Source organism: Procambarus clarkii, chromosome 35 (assembly GCF_040958095.1).
Source record: "Procambarus clarkii isolate CNS0578487 chromosome 35, FALCON_Pclarkii_2.0, whole genome shotgun sequence".
Classification (NCBI taxonomy): Eukaryota; Metazoa; Arthropoda; class Malacostraca; order Decapoda; family Cambaridae; genus Procambarus; species Procambarus clarkii.
In genome coordinates this window covers 29292457-29311640 of record NC_091184.1, presented here as the reverse complement: position 1 = coordinate 29311640, position 19184 = coordinate 29292457, and the positions used below count along the sequence as shown (strand labels likewise).

The 19184-nt window shown below is 35.7% G+C and overlaps 2 protein-coding genes, 1 long non-coding RNA gene and 2 other non-coding genes across 8 annotated transcripts in view; 3 read left to right on the top strand and 2 right to left on the bottom strand.

The window, feature by feature from the left end:
• LOC123768472 (monocarboxylate transporter 9) overlaps window positions 1–10164 on the top strand; it is a 78915-nt gene extending 68751 nt beyond the window's left edge. For all 4 annotated transcript variants that reach the window (XM_045759042.2, XM_045759043.2, XM_045759040.2 and 1 more), the window contains one exon: window positions 488–10164. In XM_045759042.2, the coding sequence (XP_045614998.2) occupies window positions 488–630 (143 nt within the window). In that variant the 3' untranslated portion in view covers window positions 631–10164. The remainder of the gene's footprint in view (window positions 1–487) is intronic.
• A 659-nt stretch (window positions 10165–10823) lies between these two features.
• The window catches only part of LOC123768471 (uncharacterized), a 28316-nt gene continuing 19955 nt past the window's right edge, over window positions 10824–19184 (bottom strand). Inside the window, exons 7-9 of the mRNA XM_069336231.1 lie at window positions 15643–15799; window positions 14100–14198; window positions 10824–13489 (exon numbers count right to left, since the gene is read on the bottom strand). Coding sequence (XP_069192332.1) covers window positions 13220–13489; window positions 14100–14198; window positions 15643–15799 — 526 coding nt within the window. The 3' untranslated portion in view covers window positions 10824–13219. The remainder of the gene's footprint in view (window positions 13490–14099; window positions 14199–15642; window positions 15800–19184) is intronic.
• The window catches only part of LOC138371415 (uncharacterized), a 45930-nt gene continuing 42567 nt past the window's right edge, over window positions 15822–19184 (top strand). Inside the window, exons 1-2 of the long non-coding RNA XR_011230452.1 lie at window positions 15822–15836; window positions 16493–16714. This is a non-coding gene — a long non-coding RNA (uncharacterized lncRNA). The remainder of the gene's footprint in view (window positions 15837–16492; window positions 16715–19184) is intronic.
• On the top strand, window positions 16781–16854 carry TRNAI-AAU (transfer RNA isoleucine (anticodon AAU)). The gene has a single exon. It is a non-coding gene; the product is annotated as a tRNA-Ile (tRNA).
• Window positions 17420–17491, bottom strand: TRNAP-UGG (transfer RNA proline (anticodon UGG)). Its single transcript has one exon. It is a non-coding gene; the product is annotated as a tRNA-Pro (tRNA).

Below are 19184 nucleotides of genomic sequence, written 5' to 3'. Positions count from 1 at the left end.
TAGGCATATAAGGTCAAAAAGCCCCTCGTGCCACCCGCAAGAAACCCAAAAATCGACCGATCATTACCCGTGAACGCGCAACCACTAAAATGTGTATACTCTTTTCATTTTTTTCATGTCAGTTTTTGTGTTACATCGCTCATTTTGGTATCAATACGAAACCTGAACAGAGATAATTGCCCATTTATCACTTTTCTTATTGTCTCTCTGCCCTGCAACATTTCTACTTCCACTGGCTAAGGCATACGTGGCTGATTAGATAACACAGCGTTTGCATTAAAACAATTTCTCATGGCGCTACAATGGTCATCTTCAATATGGTGTAGTCTAATGGAAGCTGTTGCAGAAGTAAAGTGGTCCTCTTCCTAAACTTTTCCGTCTGTCTTGTCTTGATTTTGTTTGTGTCCCTGTATATAGTTTTTCTATGTGCCAGTATAGTTATTAAACAACCAATGTACTGTAGTTTAATACATATCTTGTCTTACAGGTTACATTGTGGACAGCACTGGTAACTATGATGGCGTTCTTTTATTCTCTATGGCCAGCCTCGCATCTGGGACGCTCCTCATGTTTATGTGTTATTTTATCCACCGTAAAAGGAGTAATGAACAACATATAGAAACTGTCTAAAGTTTAACTTTAACTTACCAAATAATAACAGGGTGTGAGATATGAATGTTTTCTGATACTGTAAATGAATACAGTTCATTATAAGGATGATAAGCTTAAGACTGAGTGTGATAATTTCATTCCTTTATTAATATCAGTCTGAGAACATTTAATTTGTGATAAAAATGAATTATTTGAAAATATTATCCCTATTCAGCATGGAGCTATAGATACCTGTATAGTTAAAAATAACCCATCTGTGTAGCTCTTATCCAAAGTGAACAATTTATATAATTAGTATTACTTGCTCCAGTATTGTATTTTTATATTTACAATTCCAGAAAAACACAAGTTAGTACAGAACAGTATATAAATCTAGTATAAAGCTAAAATGTGTATATATATTTATACATATACATATATTGTGACAACCTTCACTAGTTTATAATCTATTGATTACTTCAGTGGATATATATTGCAAATATTTGTTATTATATTTAAGTCTTCTACACTTGATTTGCACTGTATTTAATTTCTGGCTATTAAATTTGTTTTATCTAGCACGATAAAAATAATTTGCTCGGCTAATAATGTAAATTACTTTATATGTTTTCAAAGCTTTAGAAGCTCTTGTTTAAGTCAAGTAACAAGCGATATTGTAAACGTAAGCAGTAAGTGCAAATAATGCTGCTAAGATGCCACCATATTGAGAAGACCTTTTACACTCAACACAATTCTTCACAAGAATTTGTCTAGTTAGATTTAACAAAGCTTTGTTAGTGAACTGTTCTGTATAAATAAGATTGATCCAGTTTGGTATACTGTATCTAGCATAAGAAATTCAATATGTATAATGACAAGGGAAACAAAACTAACATTGCTGAGGGAGCTGGAATACATTTAATTATATGGAATTGATGAGCACGAAACACTGATCATTTGTATGCGGAAAATCCACAGAGAAATGGAAAAGAAAGATGAACGTTTCGGCTGATCAAGGCCGAAACAGCATTGATCGGCCGAAACGTTCAACTTTCTTTTCCATTTCTCTGTGGATTTTCCGCACATTTAATTATATATTAGGTTAATTCTCTCACAAGGGCTCTGGAAGGAAATGTTTTTTAAAGAACAAATTTAAAGCTTAATAATGTTGATCTCACAGTGCATACAAGTCATTTACAGTATAGTAAAATAATTAAATTCTGTATTTATATGCTATTGGTCTGTCAGGTTAAGCACTGCAGGGATCTGGCCAGCAAATGAATTTGTGCTATAGATACAGTCTGGCCCATGGCTAGAGTAACCTCAACAAGGCAACTGTTTTACCTAAATTTACTTGTGAACCACAATGTATAGTGGCCTTGAAGGGAACAGGAAGCTGGTGGCTTGCCAAAGTTCTCGTCATTATAATTGAGGATTATCTCTTAGCATCATACATTATAATTAACCTAACAATGTTTGCACTCAGGTGTCTGAAAATTTGAATTATAGACCAAAGGTAATACCTTTGGTCTATATAATTCCTTTGTATTATACTGTATGACTTAACTTCCAGTCTCAATGATGTAAGCTACTCTGAGTAATGCAGGCACTACGTATTTAGTTTATGCTAGATCATGTCATCTCCAGCATAGTACATCTTAATAATAATAATAATTTATCTACAAAAATATACATAGGAATATTGTACAGAGGTGTAATAATTGTTACAGAGTACATTATGTACATTTAATATGGTCACTAATACGTAGAGCATTTCAGGCATAACGTAATACAGTGAAGTAGTTTGAAGGTTTAATGAGATTTGATGATTTGAGATATTGGATATCAAATATGAGATTTGACTATCAACCTCTGGAGGGTCATTAAGGCAATGCAAGTGACCTTGACTAACCACTTGGCAAGTACACTTTAGTGTTAGTCAGCTGTCACGGCTGCTTCCTGGGGGTGGAGGCCTGGTCGAGGACCGGGCCACGGGGACACTAAAGCCCCGAAATCATCTCAAGATAACCTCAAGATAACCTCAAGTCCTGAACATAGTGTAGGACTAAAGTGTACTCTCAGCATATATACACAGTGATAAGCGGGAACACCTCTCGGTGTATATATTATGTTACAATAATATGTTACATTCTTGAGTTTAGATTAAATTGAACCAAATCATAATTTATAAATTATTCTGATGCAATACACACTTTAGCAATATGTACTGAAATAAGTTTAATATGGGTAAGAAATGGTGTACAGGTATATTTTAGAAGAAATTTATCAGTTCTGTGGTCACCCAAAGTTTTTTTTTTTTAAGTTTAGTTCATTAATTATGCACCCCATACCCATCTTGTGGGCAGTAGTGAAAAGGGTTACCCAAAGTAATAAAAAAAAATCATTTAATAGCCTGTGGTTCTAGGATTGGATCACACACAAAAATTTGTCTTAATAATAGATAAAAGGCATAAAATGCCAAACCATTAGTCATATATTAATTCCTTATTGATACAGAATATCTACAAGGAGTGTTATTTTTTTTTTATACTTCACATTCAGTAAAAATATACTGTACTGGATTTGTCTTTTCTGATAAATTATATGACCTGGATCTGCTAAATTAATTTAATATGCTACATGTTTAAAACTTATGTTGTAGTGAGTATAGCATATCTTGCACGGTAGTCAGTGCATAAAATAATGCAAATATCTGCTCTAAGAGTAGACTATATTTCTAGGTTTAACCGTCTATAGTTTGTTGTACTGTACTTATATATATATATACATTATATATATATATAAAATACAGTATATATATATATATATACATTATATATATATATATAAAATACAGTATATATATATATATACACACACACACACACAGACACGCACACACACACACACACAGACACACACACACACACACACACAGACACACACACACACACACACACACACACACACACACACACAAGGGGCCTGGTAACCTGGTGGATAGCGCGCAGGACTCGTAATTCTGTGGTGCGGGTTCAATTCCCGCACCAGGCAGAAACAAATCTTTCACCCTGAATGCCCCTGTTACCTAGCAGTAAATAGGTACCTTGGAGTTAGTCAGCTGTCACAGGCTGCTTCTTGGGGTGTGTGTATGTGGTGTGGAGAGAAAAAAAAAGTAGTTAGTAAAAAGTTGATTGACAGTTGAGAGGCGGGCCGAAAGAGCAAAGCTCAACCCCCGCAAACACAACTAGGTGAATACACACAGAAGACAGAAGAGTAAGGGGAGACATGATCACAACCTACAAAATCCTCAGGGGAATCGACCGGGTAAACAAGGATAAACTACTCAACACTGGTGGTACGCGAACAAGGGGACACAGGTGGAAACTGAGTACCCACATGAGCCACAGGGACGTTTGAAGGAACTTTTTCAGTGTCAGAGTAGTTAATGGATGGAATGCATTAGGCAGTGATGTGGTGGAGGCTGACTCCATACACAGTTTCAAATGTAGATATGATAGAGCCCAGTAGGCTCGGGAATCTGTACACCAGTTGATTGACAGTGGAGAGGCGGGACCAAAGAGCCAAAGCTCAACTCCCGCAAGCACAAACAGGTGAGTACACACACACACACAATGTATATAGTTGTAGTTTTAGTTGTAGTTTTTAGTTTGGTTTTCACACAATGTATTAAATAATTGCTATCTTGGGCATTCTTTAATAAGCTTACACAAATAATAACTGTTAAAAGTTGCAATATTTTCTGTGAGGTACTTCATATGGACAAATTACAGTAATACATGTATTGAAATTTTCATGCATTGAAAATCTATTGCCATAGTACGACTTAGATTTTAATATGCATTCTCTATATTTAATATAATGCTGCCAGATATAATACTTAATGGATGCTTTTCAAGTAAATGGTATGACTGCGACTCATGCAGATTTGATGTGCATTACAGTACCGGTAAATGATGCAACTCAAATAGAAACAGACACTGAAAAAGCACAGAAATTGCATGGCTTTTATTGAACAACAAGCAATTTATGATCTGGCAGCATACAACACCTGTAGAATGCGAAGGGTTACACTTTTCCATTTCATTATATGTTTGTCAAACATTTGATTGCTAAATATTTGTAAGTACAATATTTCAGTGACAGTTCAATTTTCAGGTAAAAAGTATACATTTTGCATCTTGTTAGTCCATGCTTGAATTTGAACTTGGTTTAATCAGTACTGTACCCAAGAAATGTAATTATCTTAACCTTTCAACTGCACGACACAACCAGTGATGATCCTGCTAATTATTCAAAAGCTGTGTGACACAATCAGGGAGACCTTAAACCACATCAGACTTTTAAAACTCCATGGGTATACAGAGCTCACTTCTGCTTCCTCTTACCTCTAGTAAACAGAAGTCACCTTGGGAAAAAATTGTGGGCACTCCTCCTATGTGTGGCTCTCAGTACTGAGAGGGGCAGCCATGAGTAGCACATGCAGCAGCAGCTCACAGCACTGCCATGCAGCAGCAGCAGCTCACAGCACTGCCATGCAGCAGCAGCTCACAGCACTGCCATGCAGCAGCAGCTCACAGCACTGCCATGCAGCAGCAGCTCACAGCACTGCCATGCAGCAGCAGCTCACAGCACTCCCATGTAGTTGATGCTCACAAAGTTACTTAATGATGAAATAAATAAATAAGCGACTGTTTATTTAACTATGAGTGTCATGGAGAAGATCTTGACTGTGATAAAAATTATGTACAAGGTTCAAATATCAATGAACCTAATGCAGATTACGATGTTCACAGCGCGAGGCAGGCATCCACAGCACATAGCCATGATTTGGTGCATCTATATACTATACATCATGAAACTGGACCTTTTGTTCTTTTAGACAATAAACTTGTGAAAAATTATTCATATTCAGAATTTAGTGACTAGGATTCTGATAATAATAGCAGTGTTATGGCTACAGTTAGCAATGTGCACAGTATATTGGGAGGCATGTTGATGTGTCAGGTGGCATTGGCAACTATCTTGTGGCATTGTGCTGTGCTTGAATTATGAGGGTATCACACTCACCATAACTGTTTATTCATTCATGATGGTGCATGAAAATATAGATAGTTAAATATAAAGTGTGTATACAGTGAATAGCAGTAAAAACAGTGTGTTTTATTGTCTCAAGAATATAATATGCTATGCATATTAATGACACGAACATGTTTGAGCATTTCAGTGTTCCATATAATTTATTACATAAATTTCTCAAGTGACACATACAAATATCTTCGTGTCAACTCCAGCCCCACACCTGGCCCGGGGCAGCCACCATGGAAATAGGTTCATGGAGGCTCCATGAACATTTGTGAATCATGACATCATTATAAGATTTCCGCACTTCGCCTCAGCCAAAGTAAGCCACATCAATTTTTTTTTGCATGATCAGGGAATGCATTTTATCAATACTGTACATGTATTATGAGGATTTGTTTTTTCCTCCACACACCAGGACATTGTCGCCAATAAAGCTTGGCATAGCACAATCGTTAAACACAAACTCAATAACACATCACATGTATTATCTTCAAAATATAGACTGCTTGATTAAAAACAGTTAATAATGTTCATATTGACTTATTGTATTTATTTATGTAAATATTTACAAGAGTATAATTGGTTTCGTAACAATTTTGATATGTAAATTACATGTTTGTAAAGTCCGAAGTTGCATCTACTCAGTATATTTCTTACGAAGACTAGTGGTCTGTGATCATCAAACATCTGGAAGTAAGTCTGTGATGCTTTTAAGAAAATGAGTTGTTGCCTTATGGTTAAAGCACGTCCTTCTGGATCATCAACTTTTACGAATATAAACACATGACCAAGATAAATATATAGATGGGCTCATATATGATGAAACATTATTCCTCTGGTAATTATGGACATTTATTTAATATACAGTATACAAAACAAATCCTTCAATTCATACACAGAGACTAATGAAGGTAGGCGGTTCACACCCAAATGGTCGCAGGTTCAATCCACAAGCAAGACATAATATTGGGCACATTTCCTTACACATGATGCCTCTGGGCTCTGTTCATCAAGAAGTAAATAGGTACTAGGGAGTTAGGTTGCATCCTCGCAGAGATCAGTTATTGGCCTAGAGGAAGAGGACCTCGAAAAGCCCAACAAGTTTCCTGTCCCCAACAATGGGTATCAAATTGCATTAGAACATGTATTAATATGACAAGTTTTTCTTCCAACATAAGTCCTAGATCATAAATATTTTACCCAGTAAGAATTCATTCAAGTTGACAATTTCACTTTCCCAATGCAACATGGCACAAAAATAACTTATAGGGCACAGTACAAAAACATTGGAATGATTGTTACGAAACTGATTATTGTATTTATAGTGTACTTCCTATATACAATGTGACAACTTATTCTTGTACCTTACTGTGATCTTCCTTGAAAGTGATAATAGGCTTACGTATATATTATATCCTAATAATGTATCCATATCATGTAAATTTTAATATGCACATTATAACCTTGATAACAAATTTTAATTTAAGACTATGATTGTTTTTGTATCTACAGATAAATCTTAAGATAATTGTTATGTATTGACAGGGTTTTTAATCTTCAATTATATTTTATCATGTCAAAGAATCTCAGACAATTTTTTATTGTTACTTTTAGTTACAATTTACCATCAATAAATCTCTTAATTTTAAGGATAATCATACTGGCAAAGACAATACTTACTATTAGTATAGCTGATTACCTCTTATGCAACCATTCATGGCATTAAGCTTATGCCTATCAACTGGTTATGAGTTTGTATACATTAGCTTCTTATACTGTAGTTACTTACACTAAAGATAGCGTGTTAAATATTTCATATGAATGTTACGAAGCATGAGCTTTGTTGACGTAGTTTTTTTTTTATTATTATTGGGGGGATATTTATATTTAGTAAAACTTGAAATGTAGTTTTACTTGGCTAAATAAAGCTGATGTCCAATGTAGTGAAACACATGTCTGGAGATTGTAGCTTATATACAATGTAGTTCAATGAACAGGTACTGCAATATTCCTTCATGTTTAACTATATATGTTGGTATAGGTCTTGGGAACCCATTGAGATGATTGCTATGTCATACAAAGGGCTCTTTATGTCTTAGGTTCCCAGTCAAAAAATAAATACACCTCATTGGTGTATTTATTAAAAATACTAGAAAATTATTAATGTTCTAACACACTCGCTCATCAGTCTGATTTCTACTCAATACAGACAAGTGTTTAGGTGTTTTGTGCAGTCGTGATGATAATCTATTCAGTATCTATTAAAAATGCAGATATAATATTTATGTAAATGTATAAATTTTACTTATAAACTTTAAACAGTAAGGAAGTACTGTACTGCAAAATATTTTAATTTGAATGTAAATCTTTTAAAAAGAGTTAAAATTCATGAATTAAGTGTTTTGAACTAAAGCATTGCATTGTCATGTTTACAATTTTAATGGAAAATGTTTTTAATAATGTAAACCATCAATCCAGCATTTTTATAATTCTGTCAGTGAGTTTGTGAGTCTGCAGTCACTCTGACTCCTGAATGACTATGCCAACTTGAATGAAAATAAAACTAGTGTATTTTTTTATCAAATCAAATCAAATTTTGGTTTATATTGAACAGAGAGGAAGAGTATTTTACTGAACAGATACATTAATAGTGTTCTCTTGTAATTCGTTGTTCATTCATATGGTTTAAAACTGGTATTAAAGCTACATTTTAAGATTATAGAGGATTTTCTTATTATTTTTATACCACAGCTGCTTGGAGTGTTATTCTGGAATATTGGTGAAGCATTCTCAAATTTCAATAAATGTGTAAATCTTGGAAGTAAAAAAATATGTTCAGGCCTTCATTTAGTTTAGTTTTCATATTTACAATTATTTTAACCAGTTAAACCAGTTATCATTTTCTTATAACTACAAAAGTATGTTGTAAAGTAGTATACAGCCTTACCTAAACTTGAAAATAAGATGATCAAAGAGACACTTAACCATTCATTATATCTTCATCACTAACCTTGAATCAGCACCATCACACTTCGGCAAAATATCCACAGCAGAATGCTACCAAGTCATAGGACGAGATACAGAAAGCTTTCCATAATTTGTCGTTACAAATGTATTAAACAATCACTTCCACTTAAAAATTAGTGCACCAACATTCAGTACTCATCTATTACCATATGTTGTTTACTATCAATTCCCTCATCCTCACACATCATGCCTATGAATTTTAATTTTGTTTAACCTTGTCTTCTGTCTGTCCTGAAATTCACTTTAATACTGTCTTCACAACTTAAGTCTTATAATATTCATTCCTTCAGTATAACCAAACCATCTTAGTACAATCATAAATAGCTTTACCAACTTTTGTATTTCTTTCTATCTAATTTTTCCTAAGCAGGAATTTTATTTCACCAGCACTTTCCTTCCATGACATAACTTGCAGTGTTTAAACTGATTATCCACTTCGAGGGAGTCTCACTTTACCTGTAGGTCACACTTAAGTTTCCTTCTCTTTCTACCACTAATTCTCAACTTTTGTCCACATTTACTTATAGCAATTTTTTCTCACAAAGTATTTCTGTATACCGTAAGGGAAACCATATAAATGTCTAGAATTATTTTGAGAAAAATAACATTTTAATGCAATAAAAAGCAAAATCCCACCTCATGTGTTGATTCAAGACTACATATGGTATTACTTTTCTTTACTTAAACTTTCTCTTGTTGATCAAACAGAAATATAATACATAGATTTAATTGAAAAAAGATTTCAATTTTGTTAATTTGCTCTTAGCTGACAATTTCTAACCTTTGTGTAAATTTAATATTTATAATAATAATAATTATTACTATTATTCAAAGAATTGTATTTACAAAGAAGAAATATTAATGTACAATTGTAGGGACAGGAGTTGTTTAAACATACTAAAGAAGCCACTATTATGCAAAGTGTTTTGGGCATTTATATTTATACATGACTCTTATATTAAGTGAAGATATATTTATAGAAATAAACATGAAATTTAGGATAATACTCTAGGCTACTGATACGGACAATAAAGTACTGTATCTTGTTTTAGAATTATTTATATCTGAGAAGTGTTACCTATATCAAATGCTGGTCATTAACTACACAGTGCTGTTCATTATACGCACTAATTTTATTCACTGAATATACAAATTGTTCATTGAGTGCACTGGTGTTCTTTTTTTATGTCTTTATTAAATACAGTACACTGGTTCATTAAATGTACCAGTGTTGTTCTTCAAATACACCAATGTTGCTCATCAAATACATTAGTATTGTTTATTATACTATATACTCTAGTTCATTAAATATACCAGTGTTCATTATTTGCATCAATGTTGTTCATTAATATTAAATACATGAATGTTATGCATTATTACCATGCCACAGATCAATTTGTAAACTAAAAGGGAACCTCCACATAAAATCTGAATCATGAATCTGTTTTTTATATACCGGTAATTGTGTTAACTTAGAAGAGTGAAGAAATGACATTACTCTCCACTAGTGTGGGTACAGCACCAGAATATCTTCAAATGCCACATTTAATCCCGTGATTGGTTTGCAATACGATAAACTAAGACTGCAAATAGACTGTTGATGTATATTACCAAATTCTGTAACTAGTTCATCGGTGCTGTAACTTGTCTAATTAAAGGAATATTGGGGTTCATTTCCTGAGCATATAGTAAAGGTGACGTTGATTAAATCCAAGAGATGAATAATATTTTTTGACTTGTTGAATACTAAAAGATTCCTGGAGCGAAAAGATGTCAGTGACGTCACACAACTCAGTGTCCATGTTAATAAAATAAATTAAAATAAATACACTAGTACTTTCATTGCCGTTAGGCCAGGATAAATTAGGATGGGTGTGAAGATTGATTGATTTATGAGGATTAAGCCACTCAAAAGGTGGCACGGGTATGAATAGCCCGTAAATGGAGGGCATGAATAGTCCTTTGGAGCCACGTGGAGGTGCGACTGCACCCTACGGAGAGGTCGTGACCTCTGGGTGTGAAGAGTAGTGATGACGGAGAACTATTGGGCTCTCTTTGAACCTTACTCAGTTTTGTAGGTTTACATGCAAACAAATACGAGGATATAAAAAATTTATTGGAATGTAAATATACAATGTTAAATATTTAATTTTACAACAAGTTCAAACATAGTGAAATTAAAATTTAGCAGTGTGCAGTATGTAAATAGTCTAACTTAATTTGACAGGCACTTTAATTGTCTGCCAATAAAAAAGGAGTAATCAAAGTAAATAGAAAACATGAGAGTTAAATGAGAAAATAAATTTGAGTAAAAGATGCATTTGTAGCAGAAGATACAAATTATATTGGTTTTATTTATTTATATACAAGAAGGTACATTGGGGGTTAACAGAGAACATAGAAATTAAGTTGAATTTACATTCTTGTAAAGCCACTAGCACGCACAGCGTTTCGGGCAAGTCCTTAAACTAACACATAATTTGTAGATAATTAACAGTAAAATTGACAACAAATGTTTACAGGTACTTTACAGCTTTACTTTACAGGTACAGATAATTTTAAGTAGAATAATTACAGTAAAATTACGGTTGGAATGAATATGATGCATGGTTAACAAATATGAAATGTGCCAGTTTCTTTTGTCTGTAAAAAAAATAATAAAATGTTAAGAACAGCTATTTTCGAGCCATTTGGGACATCTATTAATTTGACACCATTTAAGTTGCAACTGGTGTTGAGGATCTTGGTGGACCTGAAATTGACTCAAGGTCGCTTTCAGACGAACTGGACTCTTTATCTGTTTTTAGGAGGGTGTCTCCTGTCCTGCGTTCTTGAAGGTGAGGATATTGTTTATTCAAATTTCTTGAGCTTGTGCTCAATTGTCTCTGTGGTTTGCAACTAGAAAACATGGGTGTCCCGTTTTCTGTCCGTGGGTCCTCTGGTTGGTTAAGATAAGGCACTTGAGTACGACAGTTTGTTAATGTTGGAAACGCTCTCGAGAATGGACTGTGGGGGGGTCGTTACTAACGACAGACCCTCGGTGGCGTGAGCAACACTACTCAGTGGGGAAAGGGGTAAGTTAGAGTAGATGCATAATAATCCCATTAAGGCGCTAAGCCATTATGGCTATATACAACTGTGTAAGCCAACAAAATATTCAAGAGCTCTTAGATGTAATTCAGTATGCCAGCAGCACGTGATCAGCAAGTCATGTAATGAATGATTAGTGCCATGGAGTCCAAGTAGGGATTGTACGGAGGGACATTTTTTTTTCTACCACAGACGTGGCCACACATTTACAATGCTAACCACATATATACATTTTCTTCTGTCCTCCATGGACAGGGTTAGAGATGTGTTAAACATACAGTTCAAGGGTTTATTGAACACAACCACAGAAGGTGATTCGGTGCTTTTAAAATGCTAAGCTAACCTACATACATAAATACATAGATACACAGATTTACGTATGCCCTATATAAAGTGTTCGATGTGTCTTTTACATAATGTCATTAATATACATTTGACATGTGTGTATGGAAGCAACCCATCTTCTATTGTCACAACGTCATAAAACTGGTGTACTAAATGGCCCAAACCTAACCTATTCTAACAGACGGAGCCACGCATAGAAAACATAGTTTTTGTGCAACTCATTCTCCTGAATAGTACCTCGCATTTTGACGTATAATTACCCAAAGGCCAAAAACAGATATATGAAATTGACAGCGACTCGCGAATTTGACGTGATGTACAGTTTTCTGTTAGTGGGTCCTCGGGTAGGCTAGGTTCGGGCAATTTAGTGCAACAGTTAGTAAGTTGTTTTCACATATCCATACATTAAAACATTGATTGTAACCATGATATATAATGTACTTCCGCCTACAGTTTAGACCTATTGTCTTATGTATGACCCTCTGTCCTGCGTGACCGTGAATACCAGCATTATCCTCACTTTAATAAGACTTAATCGAAATCCTCAGATTAGGCAAAATTATAATTAATTGTCAATAAAGATGTTAATAATAATAACAGTGACGTTGTGAATGCTTGGAAGAACGGGTCAGTTTGTGAGCCGCTATCATTCGTAGTATCTTATATTTTGTCCATCAGTGATTTTGATGTATTTTGTAAAAATACGGTGTATTATTCCAGAGGACGGGTTGATTGAAGAATTAGAAGCAAAGGTCTGGTGGCCAGTCCGATTTTTTCTTTGGATTAAATTTGTTTAAGCAAGGTCCACTAGTGGGAACCCAACCACACATGAATCAGTTTACATCTGTGTTGATAACCATATAACATTTTTAACAGCATTATACAGTACTCACATTGACTGTTATTTTCGACGTCAGTGTTTTGACAGTGAAAAGCAGTCATTATCAAATCTGTCATAGGTGATATGATTGTATGCGTATGAATTTATAGCTTGCTTTCAGATCAAACCTTGCATTTTAAGGATTTAATTTCAAAGCATTTTTAACTATTCGAATAATTTTTAATAATTATTCAGCATATGAATATATAAGACTGGGCCAGCATATATTAACAATGAGAGCGGAATAAGATTACTCCCAACACCAGTTAAGCTCCTGGGCTCTGGCCTGGTTTTGCTGTAGTTGAAATGACAGTTGGTCTCCAGCTCTGACACAACATTTGGATGTGATGTTGAACACTGATTAATAATTAGATGGAGTGCTGGGCTGTAGCAATTATCGAAGAGTTCCGTACAAGACGTGCAGTATCCAGTTTCGTAGATGGCGCAGGTCTGGTGTGCATAAATACATAACAGCATTAGAATGATTTTATGTACATGCGTATAACACAGCTTTTATTACTTCAATACTTAATTTGTAAATGTAAGTGTTTTGACAATTTATATGTTATGCATTATTAATAGTACTCACGCGCACACAGCTGCAATGGCTAGAATGTACATAATGTAACTTCTTGTACCACCCAAACAATATCATGTTTTGTACTATTGGAATTCTAAAGAAAAATCTTAATGGAACAGAATAATCAAAGCCTAACCTGTCCTAGGCCTAAATAAGCAGTCCGAGGCTTAACATACGATCTTAGGACTATTTTAGTATATAACAACCCACAGCTAATAAGACGGGCCTTAGGAGCTAACTATCAACCCTATGAACATATTTCGGCGAGTACAAGCAAATTAGTATACCGTATATGGATATAGGAGGAGGAGGAGGAGGAGGAGGATGGAGATAAATGGATATAGGAGAAGGAGGAAGGAGCTATCAAGGGTAATTCAGCGCCAAGCCATCACGACTGTATAGCACTTGGAAGGGGTCAGGATAAGGATTTGGGATGGGATGGAGATATATGGATATAATATATGTGACTGGTAAGGATACCTGTTCATCTGAGTTCCTGAAGTCCTCACAATTTAAGCAGTTGATGCCAGTCAGAGAAATTATTTTCTTCCAGTCCCGAGCTGTCTCACACTCGGGTTCCTGGAAAAGATGATCTTACAGTTATAATGCAATATATAAGAAACTGAACGTTATATAAACACAGCCTATAATTATTATATATATATATATATATATATATATATATATATATATATATATATATATATATATATATATATATATATATATATATATATATATATATATATATATATATATATATATATATATATATATATATCTAGGGAAGGACCTATCATGTATTTTGAGTATGTGGGATATAGCTAACTCATTCGCTTCTTAGAGGCTGTATAGTTACCCGACGTGTGTGCTCCTCTTTCTACATACAGCCACGTAGCAAACAACACCAAGTATACTTGGTTAATACATTAGCGAGGGTAACCATGACTTGGTTGACAAGTTCGTGACCCCCTTTCGCAAAGCCGAGATCATCGAAGATACTTAATTCGATGATCCCTGTTAAATCTGTCGAATGAATGTCATTCCTCTTAAAGGAAACGATATTCATATTAGCCACAGATATAAATTTGATGGAATTTGACAAATTCCCTGCCTAACAGGTTAAGTTAAACACGATCAATAATCTGGCAAAATTCATTTGGATTCCATGCTGTTGCTCTAAGATTTTACGTCTGTTGATAATCATTGTAAGTAGTTAGCTATGTAGCATTGGCGATATTACAAGCAGAGGTGGTCCAAGGAAAAGTAATTTTGGACAGCCATCACAATGTTGCAGTTGTAGCTGTGGAGACTCGGATCTTCACTACATATAAATAAAATCATTTGTTAAAGCGTGATAGACAAGAAGACAATCCAAATAGAAGTTGTCCCATAAGAGGGACGTACCGTCGCCATTTAACCTCCAACCCGCCATTTTCCCGGAGCTCCCGGGAGGAGGAAGAACTACATACGGCGACCCAGCCAATGGAGACACACCTCCCAGACCACCAGCCAACCACTGACCCAGTCGACACCATAGCCGATATCAGCTCCTAACCCACCACACAGCACGGTATACGCCTTAACATTAGTGGCAGCTAAGATTGCTGGACCCAACTACCGAGAATATGTGAAGATCCTGAACATACTCTTTGCTGCAAATGGCCTCCCGACCTTCACCGTGCCTGAGGAAGTCTACTCCACCTCTACTACAGCCGAGAGTTGCTGTAGTTTCACTACAGGTGTTGCTGTAGTTTCACTACAGGTGTTGCTGTTGTTTCACTACAGGTATTGCTGTAGTTTCACAGACAATAATGACAAAATCTAGTATATTTAAAATATATTAAACTGTAATAAAATGAATACCAACAGTTAACGAGAAAGAAAGTACGAAGTGAAAAAAAAAGAGATAGGAGGGAAGGGAGGAAGAGTGATAAGGGAGATGGAGGAACAACAAAACCCTTCTTTGTGCGACACTAAGGAAGGAGGGATGAATTATGAGTTAGTTTTCGCAATGACTGACCTGGAACCTGAGAGGAGGCATGGTAATGTTAACGAATGAGTTGTTGTGCCACACAAGGTTCTTCACGCCACATAGGTTGACAAAGGCTTTACCATTGGCCTCCACAAAGTTGTTGTCTTTGAAGGTGGCAGAACTCGTCTCGTCCTCGTCTACAGCTCTGTTAAACACATACAATTAATTATTACTCCAAGCTGGTAAGTGGCTTACCTAATGGTAAGATTTGAATAACTTACTAAGCTGCAAATAAGAATATAAAATAGGAAAAAATCTGTACATCATGTATATCCTAAATCTATCATTATCTATCACCTGGACCGCTAATATAGATACATATATATATTTTAGCAGTCTAGGGGCAGTATTCCTCAAGTACTTAGGCAATTATATACGAACCTGTAAATCCTTTGACAGCTTTATTTACATTTATTAAACATTTTATGGCCCGAAACACTAGGTGGCTGTTTTATAACAATAGTAACATTTGATTGAGAAGTTTCAGTGCTCGAAAACTCTTTAATTATTGTAAACAGCCATCAGAGTTTGAGAAAAGATGTATAATGATTCGTTCACTATTTGGGTAACTGCTTAATGAATCCCGGCCCATATTTGTAAAATACAGATGGAATAAACAGAGTGCAAAATAAACTAATCGAAATTCAGAAGGCAAACGTTGTTACTGTAATAAGGGAAGAGAACTAAATTTAAATTTACCCTCGGGTGGAAGTGTTCCCTCCCCACCGCCCCCGACCACCACCAGAGGGCGAGACTTCCATTGGGAAAAAGTTTACATTTTGGGAGGTTTCCTGCGTCTTCTATAGTTTCTATTCATGAAAATTCGTGTTATCTCCAGGTCATACCCGAAAATGATTGGCTGAACACCACCGTCAAGGGAAGCCGCGGCGCCGCCCCCACCAGTAGACACCCGCACTTGAGAGAGACAAGAGTCTCTCTCTAATTGTCTTACCGAGTAAGACAGTAGCCAAGAGTAGCTATCTTACCGAGCCGCCGCCGTAGATTCGAGACCTACTGGGAAGTATATGCCGGTCAACCTCTCATTACTCCCGGTAATGAGGTAAGGTGAGGCTCATTTTATTTGTGTTTATTATTCCGTCTTGGAGGCGGCGCCATTTTCATGCGTGGCCTGTTAGCTCAGTTGGTTAGAGCGCCGTGCTAATAACGCGGATGTCGTGGGTTCGATCCCCATACGGGCCAGACAATGGAACCTTTTAGGGGCCTGACAGCTGAGTGGACAGCGCTTCGGATTCGTAGTCCTGAGGTTCAGGGTTCGATCCCCGGTGGAGGCAGAAACAAATGGGCAGTTTCTTTCGTCCTGATGCCCCAGTTAACCTAGCAGTAAATAGGTACCTAGGAGTTAGACAGCTGATACGGGCTGCTTCCTGGGGGGTGTGTAACAAAAAGGAGGCCTGGTCGAGGACCGGGCAGCGGGGACGCTAAGCCCGGAAATGATCTCAGAATAACCTCGCGATGATGCTTCTGCATTTGTTGTTATTTAAGATTCTCTACTTGGAAAAAAAAGTTCCAAGTAGCACGGGCTATGGTGAGCCCGTAGACTATTAGTAAATATTGAATAACTTGAACCGACGTTGATAATGTTGAGATTAAGTTGATTTAACGACACTAGCATAGTTTATATGTTGGGAAATTGCAAGAAAGGCTGTTTAACAATTTAATAAAACTGAATTGTGTAAAAATGTGAAGTTTCATAAAGGTAAATAACAATATAATTTCAAATTGAACAAAATCGAAAAAAAGTACTGGGCCTGTCCGGGATTTGAACCCGGGACCTCCTGCACCCAAAGCAGGAATCATACCCCTAGACCAACAGGCCACATTCTTGTTAATACAAATTCATAATTTTAATGTATTTTAGTTTAGTTCATTTATTATGAACTCTACTTTCATCCTGTAGACGGTAGTGGAAAGGGTTACAGCGGCACACACACACACAATTGACAGGGTAGATAAAGACGGGCCATATAACACAAGGGGCATACGCACAAGGGGACACAGGTGGAAACCGAGTGCCCAAATGAGCCACAGAGATATTAGAAAGAACTTTTTTAGTGTCAGAGTGGTTGACAAATGGAATGCATTAGGAAGTGATGTGGTGGAGGCTGACTCCATACACAGTTTCAAGTGTAGATATGATAGAGCCCAATAGGCTCAGGAATCTGTACACCTGTTGATTGACGGTTGAGAGGCGGGACCAAAGAGCCAGAGCTCAACCCCCGCAAACACAACTAGGTGAGTACACACACACAGGCATAACTTTACCATTGTAATCCTTGCTGTTATCTTATATCATGGTTGTTATACTGAACACAGTTTACTGCATTATACCTTGCAATAATCCTCAAATTATGCTACAATGTACCTGTAGATTGCCCTTAAATTTACATTAATATATCTACTAATCCTGCCAAATTTCTTATACAATGTATTTTTTATACTTACAATGCATTTTTATACTTTCTTACAATGTATTGTTATACTTTCTTACAATGTACCTGTAAATATTTTTTTTTTTAGTTTTGCTAGAAATTACCTACTTAAAATTATCTACTATCTTAGGGATCTGCCCGAAACGCTATGCGTGCTAGTGCCTTTACAAGAATGTAAAACTCCAATGCTCTGTACTCTCATAAACCCACTGTACCTTCTTGTATATAAATAAATAAATAATGGGCTCAGGGACTGAACCCCAACATTCACTTAGCTAACCATGTTAGTTTTAATGAGCTAGTTACAAAATTTAATATACATTGCTGCATCAACAACTATGGCTTCAAGATCGAACACAAGTACATCTCTAAATTAAGCAACTTACATATGTGGAGAGCTAGTGTCATAACTTATATATTTATCCTGCACATCACCCCTTAACCAGTGGTGGAAAGGTTACAATCACCCAGTTACTACGTACAGTTAGCAAACTAGGGCTATTTGGCAAATTTCTGGTAGTAGATAATTTTTAATGAAATAATATTTACACATTAAAGAACGGGGTACCACCTCTGGTACAAGTGTAGGGACGCATAGCCTCGGAGAAGAAAATAAAGAGTACTCAGAGAAGACCTTGTGGATCCTCACTGGACACTAATATTTTCTTCTACCACCCCTATTCCTTTGGTATGCGTGTGTATATATATATATCTAACTTTATTTGAAAAATTTACCACACATTTATATTTTTACTACACACATTTTACTACATATACATTTATATATATGTGTGTGTGTATGTATTCTTTATTTGCAATACAATACAATAATTAATACAGATGCATAGGCCGCAGGCTGCTGCATAAGTTCAGTTGTTCAACCCCACATCTATATAACGTTGTTTTTCATTAAAGTCTTGAGATGTTCCGAGCATTAAATAAATAAAGATTATACTAAGAATTTGGGATGTACTAATTCGTTTCGCCATAAGTGGTTGAAGATACTGTGTACCACATAATACAATTTTGTGCTAAACAATGTAAGTTTGTGCCAAGTAATAGCTTAAGTAATGTACTATT